The sequence below is a fragment of the Protopterus annectens genome, chromosome 10.part0 (assembly GCF_019279795.1).
Source record: "Protopterus annectens isolate FY-2018-M chromosome 10.part0, PAN1.0, whole genome shotgun sequence".
In the NCBI taxonomy this organism is placed as follows: domain Eukaryota; kingdom Metazoa; phylum Chordata; order Ceratodontiformes; family Protopteridae; genus Protopterus; species Protopterus annectens.
In genome coordinates this window covers 37095768-37118003 of record NC_056744.1, presented here as the reverse complement: position 1 = coordinate 37118003, position 22236 = coordinate 37095768, and the positions used below count along the sequence as shown (strand labels likewise).

Below are 22236 nucleotides of genomic sequence, written 5' to 3'. Positions count from 1 at the left end.
TAAGCCAGCCTGACCAAATCCTGAGAGACTTGGACAAACAGATGGCCGACTACTTCAGCAGTTTGCACTGTGTTTGGGAATGGAGATGGACAGACATGACTCAGGACATGGGTGGGAGGCTTCAACCTGTATTTGGTCCTCAGGTGCCTCTTCACAGATAAAGAGGAAGGATATGGTCTTCCTCCTCAGCAACCAGTATTCTGGCATCAGAAGCTGGTGCCTGCAAGCAGCTCTGGACCCAACTGCTGACTGAAAACACAGCTTGAGCAGACACTGGAGTTGAAGCAGGCATGGCAGTTTCCTGAAAGGTTGTGTCAGAGACCTCAGCAGCAGTGTTTGTTGCTGGAAGATGCTCTGAAAGGGCTTCAGTTCCTTTGATGACCAAGTTTTGGATGGTTATCAGACATAGAAATTGTATTATTGGTTCCTTTGGATGCTTTTCTCTCTTTTCTTTTTAGGTAACTTGGTGAGGGAACACCAAGCACAGAACACTTTGGTTATGAGCAGGATCACTTTTTTTCTGAGTACTTTTCCAGGCCCTACACTTTTTGTACAAGTAATTAAAAAGCATGCACTGGGGGCAGTTCGCCAGGTCGTGCTCCAGACCCAGACAGAATAAACAAGAGTGGAAATCCCTATGAAGAACTTATTTTCTACACTTCAATTATTAACCTTTTCTGATATCTACAGAAAAAAACAGAATTAGGAAAGAGAAGAATTAATCCCAGTGGGTATTTATCTGATCTCTCATACTTCAGGACTGACTGATGTACTGACTTGTGTGTGTACGTAAAGCACCAGACCTCAGACAGCAAGACTGAAGTGAAGATGTTACAGGCAGATGATCCTTTATAGAATCAATATCCTGACGTCAGAAGGAGATGTCTGCCAGGCCATGAAATAAGGAAATCCCAACAGTTACTACTGTAACATTGACTGATGAAGTACTTCTTACATTCACCACTGCTAGAAAAGGAAAGGCTGTTAGATTAACTGAATGAGGTCTGAGGTTACTTTAGGCACAAAGACTGGGTTGGTTATAAGCATTACCCTATCTTTGTGAAAGATTAAAATACGGAGGGTGGCAATAAAGGGCCTGAAGCTCTGAAATCCTCTTGGATGACATTATTGCTATGAGAAAAAAGGTCTTCCAGGACACACACCTCAGCGCTGTTGTAGTTGCTGGCAGGAAGGGAAAGCATATAATTTCTCTCAGATGAAGTTAAGGTTCTACAGGGGGACATAGGCCTTCAGTAAGCAGGTAACTCTGAAAAAAAGGCATTGGAAGCTTTCAGGGATACTAAGGATGGAGAGTTAAAACCTTGTTGAAAATTAAAGAGAACTGTCAAATTTAGTCTCAAGAATAGAAAGGCTGGATCCATTATCAAAGATGTCAGCCAAAAACTGGAAGCAGATCTGGTTCCTTTTATTGAAGAATATTGCAATAGTGATATGGAAGGACATCTGGACATTACAGCAGCCTTGTTACAATGAACCAGTTAATTAAGAGGAAAATTACTTCATCAATTTTGCCTGATCTCTGAAACTGACAACTAAGCAAAATCAAAATCTCATAACAAAGTTAAAGATACCTTTATTTAGGAAACAGTAAAGCTAGCCAAAAATCAGAGGGACACCAACTTAAACAAAATAAAACACTGCTGAACAGAGGGAGCACAGCTCTCACCTTGCCACCTCAAAAATTAGGAACAAAGCTAAATAAGATGATCAGGGACAAAGACTATAAATACATTGTATTTTTTACCTACTGGCACAATTCAGCTGAAGAAATAATAGGATATACATTAGTATTCATTTTCAATAGCACAAGAAATCTTTAAATGAAATATCAATACAATAAGCGTACTGTAGTCATCTCTGCTCCATCATAAAAGTCAGAAACTTTAACAACAATGAAATAAAAAGCCAAAATCAGAATCACTTAAGATCAGGGATATCAAAAATATGAAATGGAGTGCTGCAGTTGCCACCATCTCAGTATGGTAGAAAAACTATTTTATCAATGATGATGTCAATTCTAAACAGAACAGCAGCACTAAATGCAGTAAGATTCTAAATAACATTATGTAGCACAATTATATGTCTGCTGTCATGCTAAAACCAGCAAGAACAGGGCCATAGAATCATATACTGCCCTGATGAATATACTGGTATTCACATGTTATACCTTGAGGTGCAAACAAGAAAAAAAGAAGTTAAGTACTTACCATAACTTTCCATGTGAGTTGTTCATCTCGTCTTTATTCTTACACATGGGTTCGGAGCCGAACCATCGGCTCAGTCAGCCGCTTTACTAGATGAAGATCTCAGAGTAGCTTGAGGCCAGGCCCCTATCCCATGATGCTCTCTGTCCAACCTCAGATCTAGTTTGCTGAACCCAGCACGAACAGGTGTAACCAATACTCCAGCCGGAGTAAGAAGTCCCAGAACAAGACTACCAGACCCCAAGTCTACTCACTCTTCGAGACCCTGGAGGGGGAAGGTGGGTGGGAATGTAAGAATAAAGGTGAGATGAACAACTCATATGGAACGTTAAGTACATAACTTCTTTATGTGAAGTTGTTCAATCTCGCCGTTTATTCTTACACATGGGTAGCGTTCCCAAGCACCCTAATCCTGGGCGGCTCAAGGGAGTATATTCCTGAGGACAGTGGAACCAAAGGAAGCCCTGTCCACTTTGTAATGAGTGATAAAGGTATGAGGCTTAGACGAAGTGGCAACTGCGCATATAGTGTCCAAAGGTAAACGAGCCATATAAGCTGAAGAAGTGAAGGCTGCTCTAGCTGAATGCGTCTTCACACTATGCTCTAAGGTTTGGTTCGCTGAAGAGTAGATAAATGTAATGCAGTCAGTTAACCATTTGGAAAGGGTAACTTTAGAAACTGGTAATCCTTTCTTAGCATCAGCATGAGATACAAAGAGTTGGTTAGAACTTCTAAATTCCTTTGCCCTGATCAAATAGAATCGCAATTGTCTGTTGACATCAAGTTTATGCAACATGTATTCCAATTTATTAGAATGATTACTGAAAAAGGTTGGAAGTTCAACAGCTTGGTTCAGATTGGTCTCAGAACACACCTTTGGCAGGAATGAGGGATTAGTCCTTAGTGATACTCTGTTTGGATGGAACACCAAATATGGGCATTTGATAGAAAGGGCTTGAAGCTCAGATACCCTGCGTGCTGAGGTAATGGCCACCATGAAAACAGTCTTCCAAGAAAGAAACTTCAACTGACAGGATGATGCAGACTCAAAGGAGGGAAGAATAATACGTGACAACACAAAATTTAGATTCCAGGGAGTAAAGGGTTGTCTAACAGGCAACCTAAGATGAAAAGTGCCCTTACGGAAGGCCCTACATAATCTGTGAGACATCAAATTGGAACCTTCAGCTCAGAGGTGAAAATTCGAGATTGCAGCCAATTGAACTCTAATAGTGGCAGCTGCAGTACCTTCATGAAAAAGTTTAGATAGAAATTCCAGGATAGTCACAATCAGGGCAACATAAGGATCAATGTTATTCTGAGAAGCCCAAAAAGCAAATCGCTTCCATTTACTAGCATACAACTTTCTGGTGGAAGCCTTATGCGAAGATACAAAAATGTGGTGTACCTCCGAAGATAAATCATGTGACCTGGCTAGGTAGGGAATCGGAGCAGCCAAGCTGTCAGTCTGAGGGAACGAAGGGAGGGATGGAGGGGGCCCTGATGAATGTGTCAGTAGGTCTGGAACTGGGTCCAGAATCCAAGGTTCCTCCAGTTGACAGAGTCAGAGGAATGGGAACCAAATCTGACGAGACCAAAAAGGGGCTGTTAAGATTACAGTCCTTCCCAGGGTTTTGGCTTTCTGCAAGAATTTCAGAATCAGGGGTATAGGTGGGAAAGGCATACAGGAGTCCCAGAGGCCAATCGTGTACGAGTGAGTCCCTTGTGCTGTCCACTGGTGGGGGATTCAGGGCAAAGTAGCTTCTGCATTTGGCATTCATAGGGGATGCAAACAGGTCGCAGCAAGGCTGGCCCCATCTGCGGAAGATCATCTCTGCAACTTTGTTTTTGAGGGACCACTCGTGCGGTAGCAGAATGGCTCTGCTCAGTTTGTCTGCTATCACATTGGATTTCCCCAGGATATGCATTGCTATCAGAAAGTGCCCAGTGGACACAGCCCACTGCCAAATTCTCATGGCATCTTGACACAGGGGGTAAAGACTTGGTTCCTCCTTGCTTGTTGATGTACCAGACTATGGACATGTTGTCTGTCTGTATCGCAATTGTTCCTAGAGGCAGAGAGTCGTGGAAGTGCTGCAAAGCCAAAAGCACCACTCTCAGCTCCAGAACATTGATGTGCAGCTGTGACTCTGTCTCCAACCAGGTGCCTTGGACTGTTCTTCCCTGAAAAACCACCCCCCCACCCTATCAGAGAAGCGTCTGTGGTCACCGTGGCTGACGGCAGGTGGAGAACAAATGGTCGACCTACTGTAACTTATTGGCTGGTCAACCACCAGCAGAGATCCTTCTTGCAAGGGTCCGTAATTATGATTAAGAATGACATGGGAAGTTGTTGGTAAGACCACTGGGTGAATAGTAACCATTGAAGAATCCTCATGTGCATACATCCCAGAGGGACTACTATGAGCAAAACTGCCATGGTACCTAGTAGCTTCAGTACTTGATGGGCCAATACTTTTTTTCTCTGCAAGATGTCCGAGACCTGGTTTCTTAAAGTGGTTATTCTGTCCACAGGCAATCTTACTGTGGTGGTGGTGGTGTCTAGTTCTGCTCCGATAAAGGAGATACGCTATGATGGCGACAACACAGCCTTTTTAAATCGATAGTGATGCCTAACTGAGAGCAGAGTTTGAGAGCGTGATCCCTGGACAGAATTAGTTGATGCCTGGAGGCGGCGGTAAGGAGTCAGTCGTCCAGATACGGAAACACTCAGAATCCTAGATGCCTCAAGTGAGCCGTAACCACTGCCATGAATTTGGCAAAACACTCTGGGGGCTGTTGTGAGTCCAAAGGGCGGTGCTCACAATTGGTAGTGACTGGCTCCCAGCCGGAAACGCAGATGATCTCTGGATGGCCTGGCCATTTTGATATGCTAGTATGCATCCTTGAGATCTATACAGCACATCCAAATCGCCCACTCCGAGGAATGGGAGAATAAACTGAAGCGTGACCATCTGGAACTTCTTTACAAATGTGTCGAGTATGCCGAGATCCAAGACTGGCCTCCAGTCCCCTGTCTTCTTGGAACTAAAGAATCTGGAGTAAGTTCCGGATCCTATCTGGTCTGCTGGGACTGGCTGGATGACTTTTCCTGCGGCCACTGGATTTCTATGGCTGCTTGATCCCTGAGACTGGGTGGAATGTCTGGGATTTTTTTTGCCAACAGACGGGTTTTCTAAGAAGGGAATGATGTATCCTCTGGTAACAATTCTTTGTACCCAAGAATCTGTTGTAATTCTGGTTCTAGACGCTTCACAGGAACTTGCGATGTAGAGGCAGAAAGCGGCACTTTAGGGGAGGAGGGACCTGACGATGTGGGTGTTAGATGATATAACCCTCCTCATGGCATTGAAGGCACCACTGCTCCGACCTGAGGAAGCTGCCATTTCCGAAGAAGACAGCAACTTCCCCGGAGCTGAGACAGTGGGCTCTGAACCAGAGGACGGAGCAGAGCTCATCCATGCCGAAGAGGTTCGACTCTCCCCCCGGAACCGGCTCCCAGACTCTTCCAATGGAACCGAAGAAGTCAGGGTTGATGGAGCCCAAGGCACTGGAACAGGCCTCTGCTCTGAAGGCTCCACAAACATCAAATCCTCCTTCTCCAGTTCCGAAGGCCCTTCTCGGCTCGGAAGAGGAGTAGTCACAGCCGGTGGGATGGTCTTAGGTCCAGAGACCTGTTGGGTCAAGGCAGATAATTTAGCCAGTGACTGGTTTTCCAGAAGCCTCTGCACCACCCAGTCCACATCCATATCAGAAAATGTCCTCGAAGAACGAGTCAAAGTAACTGAAGACGCCACCGACTGAAGGACAGGCGACTTCAAGGTTTCAAAATTGGCTCCAAGACCGGGGAATGCCTCCGAAAAACGTGCTCGGTGCACGGCTCTGAAGACTGTGGAGCTGGCGACCGCACCTTCACAGTAAGGCTTGGAGCCGATGACTTGGGCTCTGAGGACACCTTCGAAGACTTTGACCCCTTCAATGACTTAGAGGTCTGGTCAGCCTTGTCCAAGGACTCCTGAAAATCTGGCTTCAGTAAGCCTCTATCTACCAGCTTCCTTCTTCTCTAGTAAAACCCTACTACTGAAGGAATGGCAGATAGAGCAATCCTCCTGGAGGTGAACTGGCCCCAAACAAACAATTCACATGGGTGTCTGTAATGGACATCTTCTGCCCACATTTTGGACACTTCTTGAAGCCAGATTTCTGTTTCTCTTTATGGTCAGACACTGTTATAGACAGCACCACAGAAAACACTGAATGATCAATCACACTGTTCTAAGTTGTCAGATCCCTGAACAACCATCAACCTAATCCAAAGAATATACAGTAACACTAAAGCCGAAAACATGGTTACTGAAACAAAACACACTGCAAACTGTAAAAATTCTAAATGTTCTAACAGTCCTCCAAGTTGCTAGATCCCTGAACAACTGTAAGGATATATCTAATTATATAAATATATATAACTATCTAACTAAGCACACTACTATCTAAACACACTAACACACTGTTTACAGGTAAAATGGATAGGAAGTAACTAAAGAACAGCCATAGGTCTAAGAGCAACCGCTCTGCAAATGACAACACTAATCAAGATTTGAAAAAAAGAAATTCAAAGGCTGAATAGCCCAAAAGCAGTATAACTGTAATATCTTTAGATATCTAAACAATTATCAGCAGAAAATTGCCAAAAAAACAAGTAAATATAAACAAACTGGCCAGAACTCTGATAACCTGCGATCAATTGCAGCGGCAAACAAGATCTGAGGTAGGACAGAGGGCATCATGGGATAGGGACCTGGCCCCGAGCTACTCTGAGATCGTCAGCTAGTAAAGCGGGTGACTCTGAGCCAATGGTTCGGCTTCGAACCCATGTGTAAGAATAAACGGTGAGATTGAACAACTTCACATCAATACATTCATTTTCCTCCTTAGTATTTTAAAACGTGTGATATTCTGTACTAATTTTAACAAACTGTCATCCTTTTATACTACAAAGCCTTGTCAGACTCTGGGACTTGTACTGGTGACCTACTCCTCAGGCCTACATGGACAACACCCATTTGGTTACATTATTCCTCCCTATAATGAGACATGAACTCAACTTGGCTGGTATGTCCACTGCACTGACTTCCTGAGCATTAAGAGGCAAATAAACTGAGAAATGGAGACAAATAATTTGCTACTCACTCTCCTTCAGACTATCACCCTGTTCTTCCTTCCTCTTCTGGGTTTCCTTGGCTTCTTTAGAGGCGACATACTCTTGCCTTCTCTTTTCCTTAGCTTTTGCTTTTTGTCGTTTCCGTAGTTCTCGCTCTCTGGCTTCCTTCTGTTTTTGCGCAGCTTCTCTACGCCGCTCCTGTTCTGTTAAAGTTAAAAAATATTTCTGTCATTTCAACCAACAAAAAGACAACAGTTTCTTGTAAAGGACAGGCATGTTTGACAAGCAAGACTGCAAACAAACAGCTAAGCCTTCTGGCTTCTGCCAATAAAATCCATAGAATATGTAATTGCAGCCAACGGCCACTAAGAGCTGAAAAATACTGAATAAAGACAATGAAGGAAAAAACAAACCTTATAATGAAGGCTTGGAAGGTGGTTAGAATGTCATTCAGATCATTTATCTATATGGTGAATGTGCTCTCATGTGCTCCAGGTTTAATTTAATGGAAACTATTTCCTGAACTCATTAACACAGCCCATGGTGCAAACTATGCTTCTTTATACATGGTCTACAAATTTTCTACTTCAGCAAACCTCTAGTAATACTAAGATCTCTGGCTGTTTTAATAAAGAAATGAAGGAATTTACTGCAAGGGGAAGAATGCAAGAGTTTGGATATACTACCTTTTTCAACGTAAAAAGCTAATTCGAGCGTTACTGGTACTACATCGCAGAAATCTATGGACAACTTATAATACACTTATAATTTTTGCCAAATTATCTATCGGAGGAGGAGGTTATGGTGCATAATTGCTGAACCTGAAGCCTACTGTGACATTTCAGTGTTTATTGCTGGATTTATCTATTTGGAGTTGCGTGGTGTGGAATAGCTTATCACTCAGAGCCATTGTTTACATCATCGGAAACCAGTCTGGAGACCAGCGAATGAGTGAGTTGGGATTTTATCAACATCTCTACTATATTCTGCCTAAGTGAATTTGAAAACTTTTTTCATCTGACTAAAAGAACTGACTCTTGAATATCGGCGACATCTTAGCGTTTATTGCCGGCTTTAGTTATGTGAATTCATGAAGGCTTGGGACAATATATGACTGATGGGTTGTTTTCCGTTTGTAGATACTGGGCACAAGTTTAGAAACTAGCAAACTGACTGTATAAATGTTTTTTTTCATCGTCGTGCTTGGTGAACTCTAAAAATGTTCTTATTCAACTAAACTGGCGCTTATTAGAGACCATCTGATTATAATATATGTGGTGACAAATGATTTTTTGAGGGATATATTAAGTCTGCCATGTTTCATTGTTATGCTATCTAAATATTGTTTTTGCTGTCACTTTTCTAAACTGTACTAGACCCGCCATTTTGTTTAGAATTTACAAATATGTTCTATGACAAATAAGCATATACATGGATATAACTATGTTTTATGAACATTGAATTGACAACTTGTTAGGTTATATTGAGGATATGTAGGGGACTATGAAGTGTGGAATAAACTGTTTTTGCACTCCGCAAATAGTTTATTTGATTTATGCGCTCATTTTGTCACTCGTTGGGAACACTTGGTGTTCTGTAATAATACATTTATCCTTATAGTGGAAATAATTAAGTTATTTGGTATATAGTGTCTTTAAGACATTACCTGTGTCTTGGTGGATCAACACATTATATTTTTAGCGAGCTTTTTATTGCTTGGCCTTGATCAGACCCTGCACAGTAGCATAACAATAGGTTGAAAGAACTCTGAAAATAGACTAAAGTATAATGCAAGTTGCGATTCATGATATAACACCGATTACAACTTAACCTACAGTAGCAACTACGGCTTTTTGAATTGCTATAAAGGACATTGCAACTCTGTTTTTGCTTTTTATCAATTCTACATGTATGCATCCTGAATTTTATATGATAGGATACAAGTGTTGTTGTTGGGAGCACGCATCTTTGGTAAATCAATCCTCGGACGTTGCTTTCCCTCATTTAATAATTGTCATTTGGGAACTGTGTGTTAGTTGGTTTGGGCTTCTCTGCATCATCCATTTTTCTATAGACAGAGGGTTATATTTCTTGGATAGTTGCATACACACAAGGGACTTAACTCTCTCTGACCTAAATATCTTTTCATTTCTAATCTGACTTCATCTACCATGCTCACTTTTCCTACTATAATCCTTGCCCTACATTTATCCTAATCCTCATTCTACTTCCTTTGCATCACACCTCCTCTTATACCAACTTCCACCTACACCCTATACCTCCTCCTCCACACCCCCACCTCACAAATCACTTCCACAATATCTCTGCCTCTATCTCCCTCTGACCCCATCCTTCTCTTAAAAGTAAAACTCTTCCGAATCCCTACTAAATTCTACAAATCCAAACCCACCCCTACCATCCATTCCTAACCAAACACAATCCTCACAAACTTATTCCCCTTCTCTCTTACCTCTGCTTAGCAGGTGACATTCATCCCAACCCAGGACCAAACATTTCTGTAACAAACAACCCTAGCTCCAACAACAAATCCACCAGTAAATACCTTAAATTTCTCACCATCAATGCCCAAAGCTTAGAAAATAAGCTTACCCTCTTTCATGCCTGGCTCGATCATAATATACCTGACATTGTAGCCATCTCTGAAACCTGGCTAAAACCATACATAACCGACTTAGAACCCCCCCCCCCGGCTATCAATCTCTCTGATCCGACCGCCTAAGTAAAAGAGGTGGTGGTGTAGCTATAATCTACTCCAATCATTTGTCCATCACTCCCTACCCTAACCCTATCCCTTCCTTTAATAATGCTGAACTTGGAACTGGCCTTCTAAAATTAAACGACCATAAAAATATCTGCATCATCTCCCTTTATATTCCTCCTGGTAACAACACCAGTACCCTGGAACACATCCTCTCCTGGACCTCCTCTAATATTAAACTTGAAACCTATATTATGGGTGATGTAAATATTGACTGGTGAAAAATCATCAACCCTAATCCTACCATTTCAATCAATCTCTTCAATTTCACTCAACTCACTAACTCCATTACTAGGCCCAACAAAACCAACCCCCCCAGACTCCATCCTAGACTGGATCCTGATCTCACCCTAACAAAATCTGGTGTCACTCCTGACACATTAGGAGGTCACCTCCCTGCCTTCACCCATAGAGCTACACCCTCTTTCTCACATTCCCACCAACTTTTGCATACTTGCAACCTCGCTAACTTTAACCCTTCTACCTTTTCTGACTCCCTTAAGTTCACTAACTGGAACCCACTAAAAACCCTACCTTTAGACGATGCCATTGACTATTTCAACTCTACATTCTTAACTTCAATAAGAACAAAAAGAGTTAAAGCTAAAACCGCCCCATGGCTTACCAAAGAAACCAAAAAAAATATGCTACAAAGAGACAAAACCTGGAAGAGCCATCTCCAACATAAACAGCCTGTACTGTTACTTAAATACAAACAGCTGCAAAACCAAGCTAAAAAATCAAGTCATTAAAGATAAAAAAAAATCCTACTACATCAAACTCCAAATAAATCATGCAAAAAACCCCAAACAATTCTGGAGCTCTATTAATTCCCTCCTCAAGCCTGGTACAAAAAACAACCCATGTCCTGATACTAGTAAATCTGAACAAGAAATCTCCGAACTATTCGACACCTTCACCTCTTCTATTGCTGATCTAATCAAGACCTTCCCCAACAATAACCCTCCACCCCACTCTGCTCAAGCTTCCTCCTCCTCCTCTCCTACACCCCCTACTTTTGAACTTAAACCTGTATCTACCTACCTTATAAAAAAGCTTCTCTCCAAACTTAAACCTTGCACCAATGCCCCAGACAACATTCCTTCCTCCTTCTTAAAAATTGCCTCCAACAGTATTGCTCTCCCTATCAGCATCCTGATAAATATATCACTACTTGAGTCCTATGTACCCATACTATGGCATTCTGCATTTATTCTACCACTCCACAAGGGTGGTAAAAACTGTAATGTTTCCAATTTCTGCCCTATAGCCATCCTCTAACCAATCTCTAAACTTCTTGAAAAATGCATACACCTGCAGCTCATGCCATTCCTTACTGAACACCAGCTACTCTCTCCTACCCAACACGGCTTCCGTCCTGGACACAGTACCAACACAGCCCTTCTATCCTTCTTACATTTTGTCAATCTAGCTCAAGACTCTGGTAACATAGTTTCAGCTGTTCTACTAGACTTATCTAAAGCTTTGGATACCATCTCCCACACCCATCTATTAAATCATTTATTGAATCTCTACATCACCCAAAAAAACTCTTTCCTGGTTCTCCAGCTATCTTTCTGACAGGTCCCAAGCTGTCAAATGGGACCAGGCCTTACCCATTTTCCTCCCCACCCCTACAGGAGTACCCCAAGGTTCCATACTAGGCCCTTTGCTATTTAACATCTTTATTATCGATTTCTACAAAGCCATACCCAATACCAAAATTGTCCAGTACGCAGACGATTCCACTTTGATCTGCTGCGCCTCTAACCTATCTGATCTTCAGTCTCTAACTCAAACTGTCTTCTCAATTACTGAAGACTGGATGCACCAAAACCACCTCTCACTAAACGCTAACAAAACTAAGATTCTTCTATTCACTCCCTCAAAATCCACTCCCATTGATAAAAACTCACTTCAAATTACCAGCCTTAACAATTCCATTATCGAAGTCATTCCCTCTGCCAAACTCCTGGGGGTCACCATCGACGAACACTTAAAATTCAATACTCACATCCAACTTAACATCAAGAAAACCCACATAAAACTCAGCCTACTCTACAGAAACAACCACTTCCTCACTCCCTCCACCAGACCAACTTTGGCCACTACCTATCTCCTCCCCTCTCTTTTGTATGGTGCTCATCTGCTTACCAAACTATATTCCACACTCACCTTCAAACTGGAAGTATGCTACAACAAAAATCTCCAGATTCGCTACCAAGGCAAAATCCTCCTCCCATCACTGCACCACCCTACACTCTTTAAATTGGCTTGAACTCCCGAATCAACTTGACTTCCTCCAAATCGTCACAGCCCACAAATTATTCCAACCTACTAGCTGCCCTGCATTATCCAATATCCTACAACCATATACCCCCCCCCCTTAGACCTACTCACCAAAACCTTATAACAGTCCAAAAACCCAAGCGCCCAGCTGGTCAACTTCTACTCCCCTTTTCCCTAGCCAAAAAATGGAATGCCCTGCCCTCTACTCTGAGGACCTGTGACAATCCACACACCTTCAAAACACAACTTTATTCATACCGGTTTCTTCACAGGAAATGTAAAGTACAGTTTTGTACGTTCATAAATGTAGAAGTTAGAGTGTTAACACTGCTGCAGTCATTACACTTGGGTTATCCTGTCGTCAGGCGGTCCCACAGTCAGCCAGAGTTCCAAAGTCTTGGTCCGGCGTCGGTTGCTGTCACCTCCTCCCTGACGTCAGTGTAACAGGGGTATATAAGATGCAGCCGATGCCATTTCCTTCAGTTTTTCCTGCCCCAGATGTTAGGTGCCCCCAAACAGGTAGGCAATTCAAATTGCTAGTAAACAATACCAAAGAAAAACAAACAACCATTTTTAGTTACCAGCAAATACGCCCCATAGGTAATAAAGGGTAGATGTCCTAGGTCAGTACCAGAAAGTAAGAGGGGAAGGAGGGAGGGTAACCTGGACTGCAGCAGTGTCAACACTCTAACATCTACATTTATGGTAGGTACAAAACTGTACTATGTTCCATCGTGTTACACTGCTGCAGTCATTACACTTGGGTGGAATCCCAAAGCTGAGGTAGGGAGGCTGGATCTATAAGGTATTAGGGGTGGCTATAAGGCCCTGCAGTACAGCAGTGGCGAAGCCAGCTCTGGATTTGGAGTATAAAGGCAAGTGGTAATGTTTGGTGAAGGTATGCACAGAACTCCATGTTGCTGCTTCCAAAATATCCTTGGTAGGTACTCCTCTGAGGTACGCAGTTGAAGTGGCTGTTGCTCTGGTGGAGTGAGATCTAATGCTGCTAGGTACAGGTTTTCCCATGGTGGGTATAGCAGAAACGTATACAGTGTCCTATCTATTTTGAAATAGTCTGCTTTGAAATGTTTTTCCCCTGTGATCCTGCAGCGTATGCTACCAATAATAGCTCAGATTTTCTGAAAGCTTTGGTTTTGTCCAAGTAGAAGCGTAGCTGCCTGTGAATGCCCAAAAAATGTAGTAGTCTCTCCCCTTTGTTCTGTGGTTTTGGATAAAAAGTTGGCAAGTGAATGGTTTGGTTTAGAGCCACACTTGATACCACCTTTGGTATAAACGTAGGGTTAGTTCTTAAAGACACCCTGTCCTGGTGGAAGATGAGGAAAGGTTCCACTGCCATTAGTGCCTGTAATTCTGAAATTCTTCGTGCTGATGTTATTGCCAGTAGCAGAGCAGTTTTCCAAGAGATGTATTTTCATTCTGCTGTGTTAGCTGGCTCAAAAGGAGGTAAAGTTAATTTTTCCAAAATAAAGTTGAGGTCCCAAGTTGGTGTAGGTGCTCTATGGGACGGTCTTATGCTTTTAGCCCCTCTGAGGTATTGTTTGAGCAAAGGATTAGAAAAAATTGGTGGATCCGTGTTGTAATGAGCAGAGATAGCGGAGGCATGGATCTTGATGGATGAAAAGGAGAGGCCCTTGTCCAGCATCTCAGGCAAGTATTGTAGTATCTCAGGAATGTTTGGGACAAGAGGGTCAAGGCTGTGCGCTTGGTTCCAGGGACAGAATCTCTTCCATTTATCCGAGTATGCTTTCCTGGTGCTAGGCCTTCTGGCATCTAGAATGACATTCATAACAGCTTTGGAGAGAGGCATTGCTTGCTTGACTAGGGAATTTTCCATGCAGCTAGGTTTAAGGTCTTTAGCTGGCTGTGAAGTATCTGATTGTTGTGCTGTGTCAGCAACTGTGAGATTTGAGGTAAAATCCGGGGTGGTTCTTGTGCTAAGTTCTTTAAGATTGGGTACCAGTGCTGGCGTGGCCAGTCTGGTGCAATCAAGATCATTTTTGGCTCTTCCTGCCTGGCTTTTATGAGTATCTTTGGAAGGAGAGGTAAAGGAGGGAAAGCGTATACTTGTAGTTTTTTCCAGCTGAATGACAGGGCATCCACTTTCCATGCTTGTGGATGGTAGCTCCTTGTGCAGAATTTCTGTAATTGGCAGTTATTTGGGGAAGCAAACAGATCTATGTCCGGGCTCCACCATTTTTGTATTATGATTCTGAATATTTGTGGGTTCAGTTCCCATTCGTGTGGGTCCATAATGTTTCTGCTTAGGTCTGCCAGTGTGTTTTTCTCACCTGGCAGGAATTGTGCTTGCAGATGAACTTGGTAGTTTAGAGCTGTGTTCCACAAGATCATGGCTTGTCTGCAGAGGGGGTAGAAGTGTGTGCTCCCTTGCTTGTTTATGTACCACATAACTGTGGTGTTGTCTGTATTTAGTAGTAATTGTCCTGGATGCAGTAGGTCCTTGAAAGCTATAATAGTATTTTGTACAGCTAGCATCTCTTTTTGATTGATGTGGAGATGTCTTTGCTCTGTAGGCCACTCACCCTGGATACATTTTCCTACCATGTGTGCTCCCCAGGCGTAATCCAATGCATCTGTTGTCAGTGTCTTCCTGGCTGTGGGTTGAGTGAAAAACTGTCCCTTGTTGAGGTGACAAGCTTGTGCCCACCATCAAAACTCCTGTTGTAGGCATGGAATTAGTGGTATAACTGTTTCCAAACTTTGACAGTGTTGAGACCATATGCTCTTTAGGTACCATTGTAGTTTCCTCATATGCAGTCTGGCATATGGAATTAGTAGTATGCAAGATGCCATGTAGCCCAAAGGCCCGCAGAATTTTTCTTGCAGGGAGTTGGGTCTTTGTTGCCATTAATTGAAAATATTGAGTCAGTTGTCCTTGCTCGTCTGGCGTGAGATAAGCCATCTGGGCCGTTGTGTTCCAGCTGGCACCCAGGACTATTATCAGTTGTGAGGGCACTAGTTTTGATTTCTTTTCGTTTACTATGTACCCCAGGAAACTTAACTTTTTTTACATACGCCAGATGCTTTAGTAAAATGTCCTTGCTCTCTGCTTGAATCAGGCAGTCGTCCAGGTATGGATAAATTTGAATTCCTTTTTGCCTGCAAAATGCAATTACTGGTGCCAGGCACTTTGCGAAGACCTGGGCGCAGTAGATAAGCCAAAGGGCAGTGCAGAGAATTGATAGCGCATTGAACCAGCTAGAAATCTGAGGTATCTTCTGCAGTTTTGTCTGATAGGAACATGCAGGTATGCCTCTTTGAGGTCCAAAGTCACGAGCCAAGCTTTCTTGCCCAGCATGGGAAGAAGCTGCTGTAGTGTCAACATCTTGAATTTCGGAACATCCAGGTAAGTGTTTAGTGTAGAAAGGTCCAGAATGAGTCTCCATGCTTTGTCCTTTCTGGGAACCAGAAAGAGCCTCGAGTAAAATCCTTGTCCCTGTGGTGGTACCTTTTGAATAGCTCTCATGTCCATGAATGCTGTAATTTGTTTGAGCCTCTGCCCATTGATTTGGTGGCAGATTTGGCATTCCTTTTAGCCTTGGCAGGGTGTGAAAATGGAACCTGTAACCTTGAGATACAATGTTGAGAACCCATTTGTCTTTGGTAATGCAATGCCAGTTGTGACAGAAAAGTGCCAGTTTTCCTCCTAAGAGGGCTGCCAAGAGAATACTGTTTGGCAGCTGTAGTGGAAAGTCATTGAGGCGGTTTATAAGGTTGAGACCTGTCTTCCCCTTCTTTCTGGCCTGGTGTGCCCCATTGTCGAGGCCTGTAAGGGCCTTGTGTCTGAACTCTACCTCTTGGACGTCTGTATCTGCTCCTTTGAGGTCTATCTGTGACTGGAAAGGACCAATTCTTTGTTGGCCAATTTATGCTAAAACGAGGAGGCTGAACCTGTAAGAAATCTTTCACCGTTTGCATAGATTTTGCCTTATCCTCCATCTTCTTTAATACCTCCTCTGCCTTAACTCCAAACAGCACATCCCACTGCAAAGGTGCATCCAATAATTTGACCTTAACATGATCTGGTAATGTATGTTCTTTTAGCCAAGCATGTCTTCTAATGACAGAGCCTGTAACTGTTGCGCCTGTAACTGTTGCTCTACAGGGGGCCTCTAAGGAATCAAACCCACATTGCAAAGTATGTTTTCCCACTTGTTCAGCTGCATGCAATAAATCCTGCATTTCTTTTAACTCATTAACCCAGAGTACCGTCTCATAGCGCCTCTGTGCTTACATCAGAGCATGCTATGAGACGATTGGAAATGTAAGCTGTTACCCCAGAGTGCCTTCCAGCAGCGTTAGTAAGTTTACAGACATAATGAAAGGCTATGGGTGAATAAGCTGAAAAAGTAACGGAAGGTTGTCAGTTACTGTTTCAACTTATAATTTAGAGTGGTGTTTCCTGATGGTCCTTTTGGACTTTTACTGTCCTTTCTTATGATTACACTAAGCGGACTCCATCTGCGTTTCCTGAATGAAGCGGTGCCGGCCAATCAGATTCCTACAATGCAAACCACTGCTCGCATAACATCTCCATCCCCATTCTAAGTTTCCATTGTCCTGCTTAAATTAATAGAGGGTCCAACAGCAGCTTTGTTTTTTCCATACATCTGCAGACATTCGCTGCTTTGCTACTGGATACAGCTATATTTTTTTTTCCGGCCCCCTTGGATTGCTGGACTGAAGAGAGTACAGCTGCAGCCCCACCGAAACTCAGTCAGCTGCAATGGAGACCGGAATCACACTTGTCTGCAGTAAGTGTGGTTGTGTGAGTGAATGCATGCATGAAAGTAGAATGCCTGTCTGTGTAAAAGAATAGGAGACTGTGTGTGTGTGTATATGACAGCGAGTGAGTATGGAGACAGAGTACTGTAAATTAACAGCTCGATCCAAGTAAAATGAGTTTTTTTGCTGCTTGTTTGCAGTTTGTGGGTTGGGGGAAGCTGTGGGTGAGTGTGGTTGTATGTCTGCCTGCTTGTGTGAGCGAATGCATGAAAGTGAAATGTATGTCTGTGTGAAAGAAGAGGAGACTGTGTGTAAGAAGAGGAGACTGTGGGGGTGTGTGTGTGTCGCAGCGATTGAGCATTCAGATAGATCGAGCCATTAATTTACAGTTTTGTTTGTGTCTTTCGGCTTTTCCCGGTTAGGGGTCGCCACAGCAGAACTCCGGTCCGTTAATTTACAGTAGTAGTTGTAATTTTCTGTTTTTCCCAGGCTTGTGCTGATTAGTTCAGTATGTATTGCTTGTTGTGTAGTCCTGTTTTTTTTTTTTTTTGAAAATGCTTGTTTAGTAAGCTTGCAGAGTCTATGCTTGAAGGATTTTGTATTTAAAGGGGTAGCCGAGCACCACGTGTGCTAGTTCTGGCCCCATTGCCGCTGTGGGAATTCACTGCTTTATCTTTTTTTTTTTAGATCTTCCTTGTTGGTTTTGCACAATTTTGTATTCGTATAAACCCTTTTGGCAAATATTGTAGTCCTTTCGAGTCTTCTGTGCGCTATTAGTTAGGTTTTCCGACTACCGTTCTGGTTGTTTCTACGTAAAAGGGAGATGACATGTTTAGTACTTAAAGTCAGGCAAGGGGTCAATTCATTCGTATTTCATGCATTGTTAGTGAAAATGATTGCTTTATTAAACAGTGTGTTGTGCTTAAGAACCTTCTGCAGATTAGAAATTATCACACAGGGTTGCTGGATTCTATTATCACAGAAATCAGTGCAGCGAGAGATGTCAAGTTCCCATCAATCAGAAGTGGCTTTGTTCCTGCTAAGACAAGGAACTTTTCTCCTCATCTTTCTATTGGTTCTTTAAGTCAGGGTTCAGCAAGTTAGGAGGAAGTTTGTGTCTCTACAGCATCTAAATCTTACAGCTTGCACATCCCAGCTGACTCTACTCGCATCCCTATTGTGGTTTTATTTGCAAGCATGACACTTAGCTTTCCTAAACCCGCAACGATACAAAGGGACACCACCTTCATTGCTCTGCTTGAACAGACATTTTTTTTCAACTTGAATGCGTCCTTTTGGGCCATGAAGAAAGCAATACTTTATTTTTATTAATATTATTGGGTGAAGAAGGAAAATAAGAGGCTGTTCTGTATTGTTTGAGTTGGCACATCATGTATTGCAGAGTTTGACAGCCATGCCGCAAAGTGTAGAATGCTTTGTCCTCATCCAAGTGTGTGTGTGTGTGTGTGTGGGGGGGGCACTTTGTATTTTTTTTTTCTGTTATTGTTTTTTATTTTTAGTCTTCCTAATCATTTTTCAACACCCCTAGTGTTGATTTGACACATAGAATTTCAAGTAATGGAACCAGATCAGACAGTGTAAGCAACAGAATATAATAATTCCTATAGCCATTCTGAATAAAATATCTCTATACCTGCAAGTATATGCATGCATGCATCTATTTGTTTGAATATGTGTGTGTGTGTGTGTGTGTGTGTGTGTGTGTGTGTGTGTGTGTGTGTGTGTGTACTTCTGTATGAATGTGTCTTTGTATAGAATTAATTTGCTATGTCACTTTTATTGCATATATTACTCAAAAATGCTTCATAAATTATTAATAATGCCAACAGCTTCAACATGGCCATAGTGTTTACTGTTTTGGAGTTCCTATAGTCCTCTGAAACTCGATGTCTTTCCTCAGAGATACCATGGTTTATTTGCTGTCCTCAGGGAGAGGCAGCCCATTACTGGGTCTGTTTTCTCCTCACTTTGGTGTGGCACTTTAGGCTTATGGCCCCAGTTCAAGTTGATTACAGAGAGACAATTTTCCATTTTTTTTTTTATCATTTTCTCCCTGCTGCTGCAATGCCTGATCCTTGCACATGGTGCACATTCCCCGATATCTAGTAGCAGTACATTCTAGCATCTTTGCAGACTTCAACTGTATCTGCTCCGAGATAGGTAAGCAGGCATTTGCTGCTTACTGACACCTCCAAAGCCAACTCATTCACTGTCAAGCTGCTTCACGATCCTGCATTATAGTCAGGGCTTCATGATTCAGTGCCACAGATCCATCCATTTTTTTAAAACCTTTTTTTTTTTTTTTTTTTTCATTTACTAAGACATGCCACACATTACCAAATAGAATCCTGACGTTACAGAATATATTGTAGGTAGAAATGCACATGACAAATTATTGCAACAGGTATAATTCATATATGAATAGAAATAGTCAGAAGTAATTTGGGTAAATTTGAAGAAAGGAAGAAATATTTAGAAGTAAAAAAACTCCAAATTGAACTGAATTCAAGGTGCCAACCAGTCACCAAAGTACTTCTTTGAATTAAATTCTTAGAAGTTCTACAGCTTATAAATACAGCAAGGAAGTAAGAAGTAATATGTTTGGTTAGCAGACAAGTACGCATACAGACTGTAGAACACTATATATAAAAAAAAAATATATATATATATATATATATATATCAATGCATTTTTTATTTATAGTTGTTATTACATTGTTATAGAAGATCATGTTACAGATCTATTTTCAACATATGCATGCTGATATCTGGTTTAAGGTTTCAAGTCCCATCTTTTCCAGTACTGACAATTTATCCAATACTAGGACAGTTTACCCTATCCCCATTTTGGAACCAAACTGCTGACTGTTTCATTTGGTGCATGTACATACCAGTAAATGTTAAGTGGTCATCTTATGTAATATTTCATTCTAGCACTTGTGCATAAATCATTTTCTTGACCAGGTTGCTTGGGGGAATGTTTCATTTGGTGGTTGCACAAACTAGCAGATGTTACTGAAGGCTTATGAGTAGCGATCTGATCATAATTCATGGGTGAGGTACATGCTGAAAGAGGTATTGTACTCAATAATGGACCTTATAAGGGAAAAAATACTATGATTTTATTATATGACTTTGTATGGCAGTGTGAAATGTCTTTAACCGTATTCTGTTTTGTTGTCTTATTTTTGGAATTGTATTGGTTGAGACAGAGGTTCAAGTTTGAATGTACTGCAAACCCTTAGATCAGTTTTACATAGTTGTGTTCCTGACTATCTAAAGCTGATTATTTCCATAGGCCACTTTCTCACCTCTGTCAGCTGTTTCAAGTGAAACAGTGAAAAAACAAATGTCCTTTATGTACATCTGCTGGTCCAAACTTTTTGAGGGCATTTCTTGTGCACAGCCCTCTTCAGGTCACCACTCAGATTTTCTATTGGATGTAGGTCTGGGATGTTTTTCTGTGTAAGAAAAGGCGTCTGTCTTGCAACCCTACCCCATAGTCCAGACACATGGAGTATACAGGAGATGACTGTCTTATATTACACCTGTACAAGGAATATGATGCATGTCTACTGAACAGATAATGTGATGCAATTTCCCACCTGTACATTAGGTGTTCGTTTTCGAATTTTTGATTTGGTGCTTGTACATACCAGGAAATGTTACTGAATGGTTGTTTCGGGGAAATCTTTCATTCTGGTGCCTGTGCATACATTATATTGAAGGGCTCGCTTGGGTGAATGCATAATTTATGGTTGTACATACTAAGAAACATTACAGATGTTTCGTTTGGAGAAGTGTTTTAATTTTGGACATTATGCATACTGCAACATTCTACTGAAGGGGTTTCTTGGGTGAAGTGTTCATGCTGGTGGTTGCACATACTAGGAAATGTTACTGAAGGCTTGTTTGTGGAAAAGTTTCATTTTGGGTGCATGTATACCCAGACATAATTACGAGGATGTTGCTTGGGGAAATAATTCATTGTGTATCAGGGAAGTGCTTGTGCATACATGATCTCACTGATGAAGTGACTGCTTGGCCAAATTGTGTCATTCTGGTGCCTGTGCATACAGAATGCAAACTGGAGGGGTTACTGGGGACATATAGAAAGTCAGTCTGCAAATTACATTGGGGTACATCACTTCTGCTTGTATTATTCTATTTGTGATCATACTGACTGAGTGAGATAAAGGTTATCACTAGGTGACTACTGACAGCATGGAGCTACCATATTTTTTGTGCATTTCTCCTGGCTTTGTTAGTCGTGTGGAATTTAGGTGGGAGGAAGGCCTCAGTAATATTTAAGTGTTATACTATTTTGACTAAATGCCTCTGGTCTTCTCCTTACTGATGACACTGAGTCTGTTACATAACAGCTGCACAATGTAGTATAATGAATGCCTACTCAACAGGTTATGTGCAGCAATTATCACCTGTGTCTCAGCATGCATACCTTTGCAGTAATGAAAGGAAGGTCATTATCACGTTAGCAATACGTGCAGTTACAATAGAGCAGTTAGTCATCACTTTTCTTGGAAAAGTCTCAGCTGCTGTCACTGTTATTCACATAAGTAGAAGTCGTTATCACTTTGATGCATGCACAAGTCAGTTGTGTTTTTTCTCTGCTTGGAGTCATTGCAAGCAACCCCACTCAGTCTTCATGAACTGCCTATCCTCCTAAACCCCTGATTTTTTTCTTGCTGTATATATACATTTTATATATATATATATATATATATATATATATATATATATATATATATATATATAAAATGTATGTGTACATAATGTACTTGCACATATATAAATTGGTCACTCGCATAAATATGTATATATAATTTTGGCAATTGTGCGCATCTCCACATTTTCATGAAGGGGTCATTTGGGTGAATGTTTAATTTAGGGACATGTGTATAACATGTAGTAATGAAGATGTTGGTAGGGGAAATAATTCATTTGTGTACCAGGGAA

General features: G+C 41.8%; 1 protein-coding gene across 1 annotated transcript in view; it reads right to left on the bottom strand.

The window, feature by feature from the left end:
- Positions 1 to 22236, bottom strand: part of LRRC59 (leucine rich repeat containing 59) — a 455953-nt gene that overhangs the window by 170322 nt on the left and 263395 nt on the right. The window contains exon 7 of the mRNA XM_044084993.1: positions 7437 to 7610. Within this exon, the coding sequence (XP_043940928.1) occupies positions 7437 to 7610 (174 nt within the window). The remainder of the gene's footprint in view (positions 1 to 7436; positions 7611 to 22236) is intronic.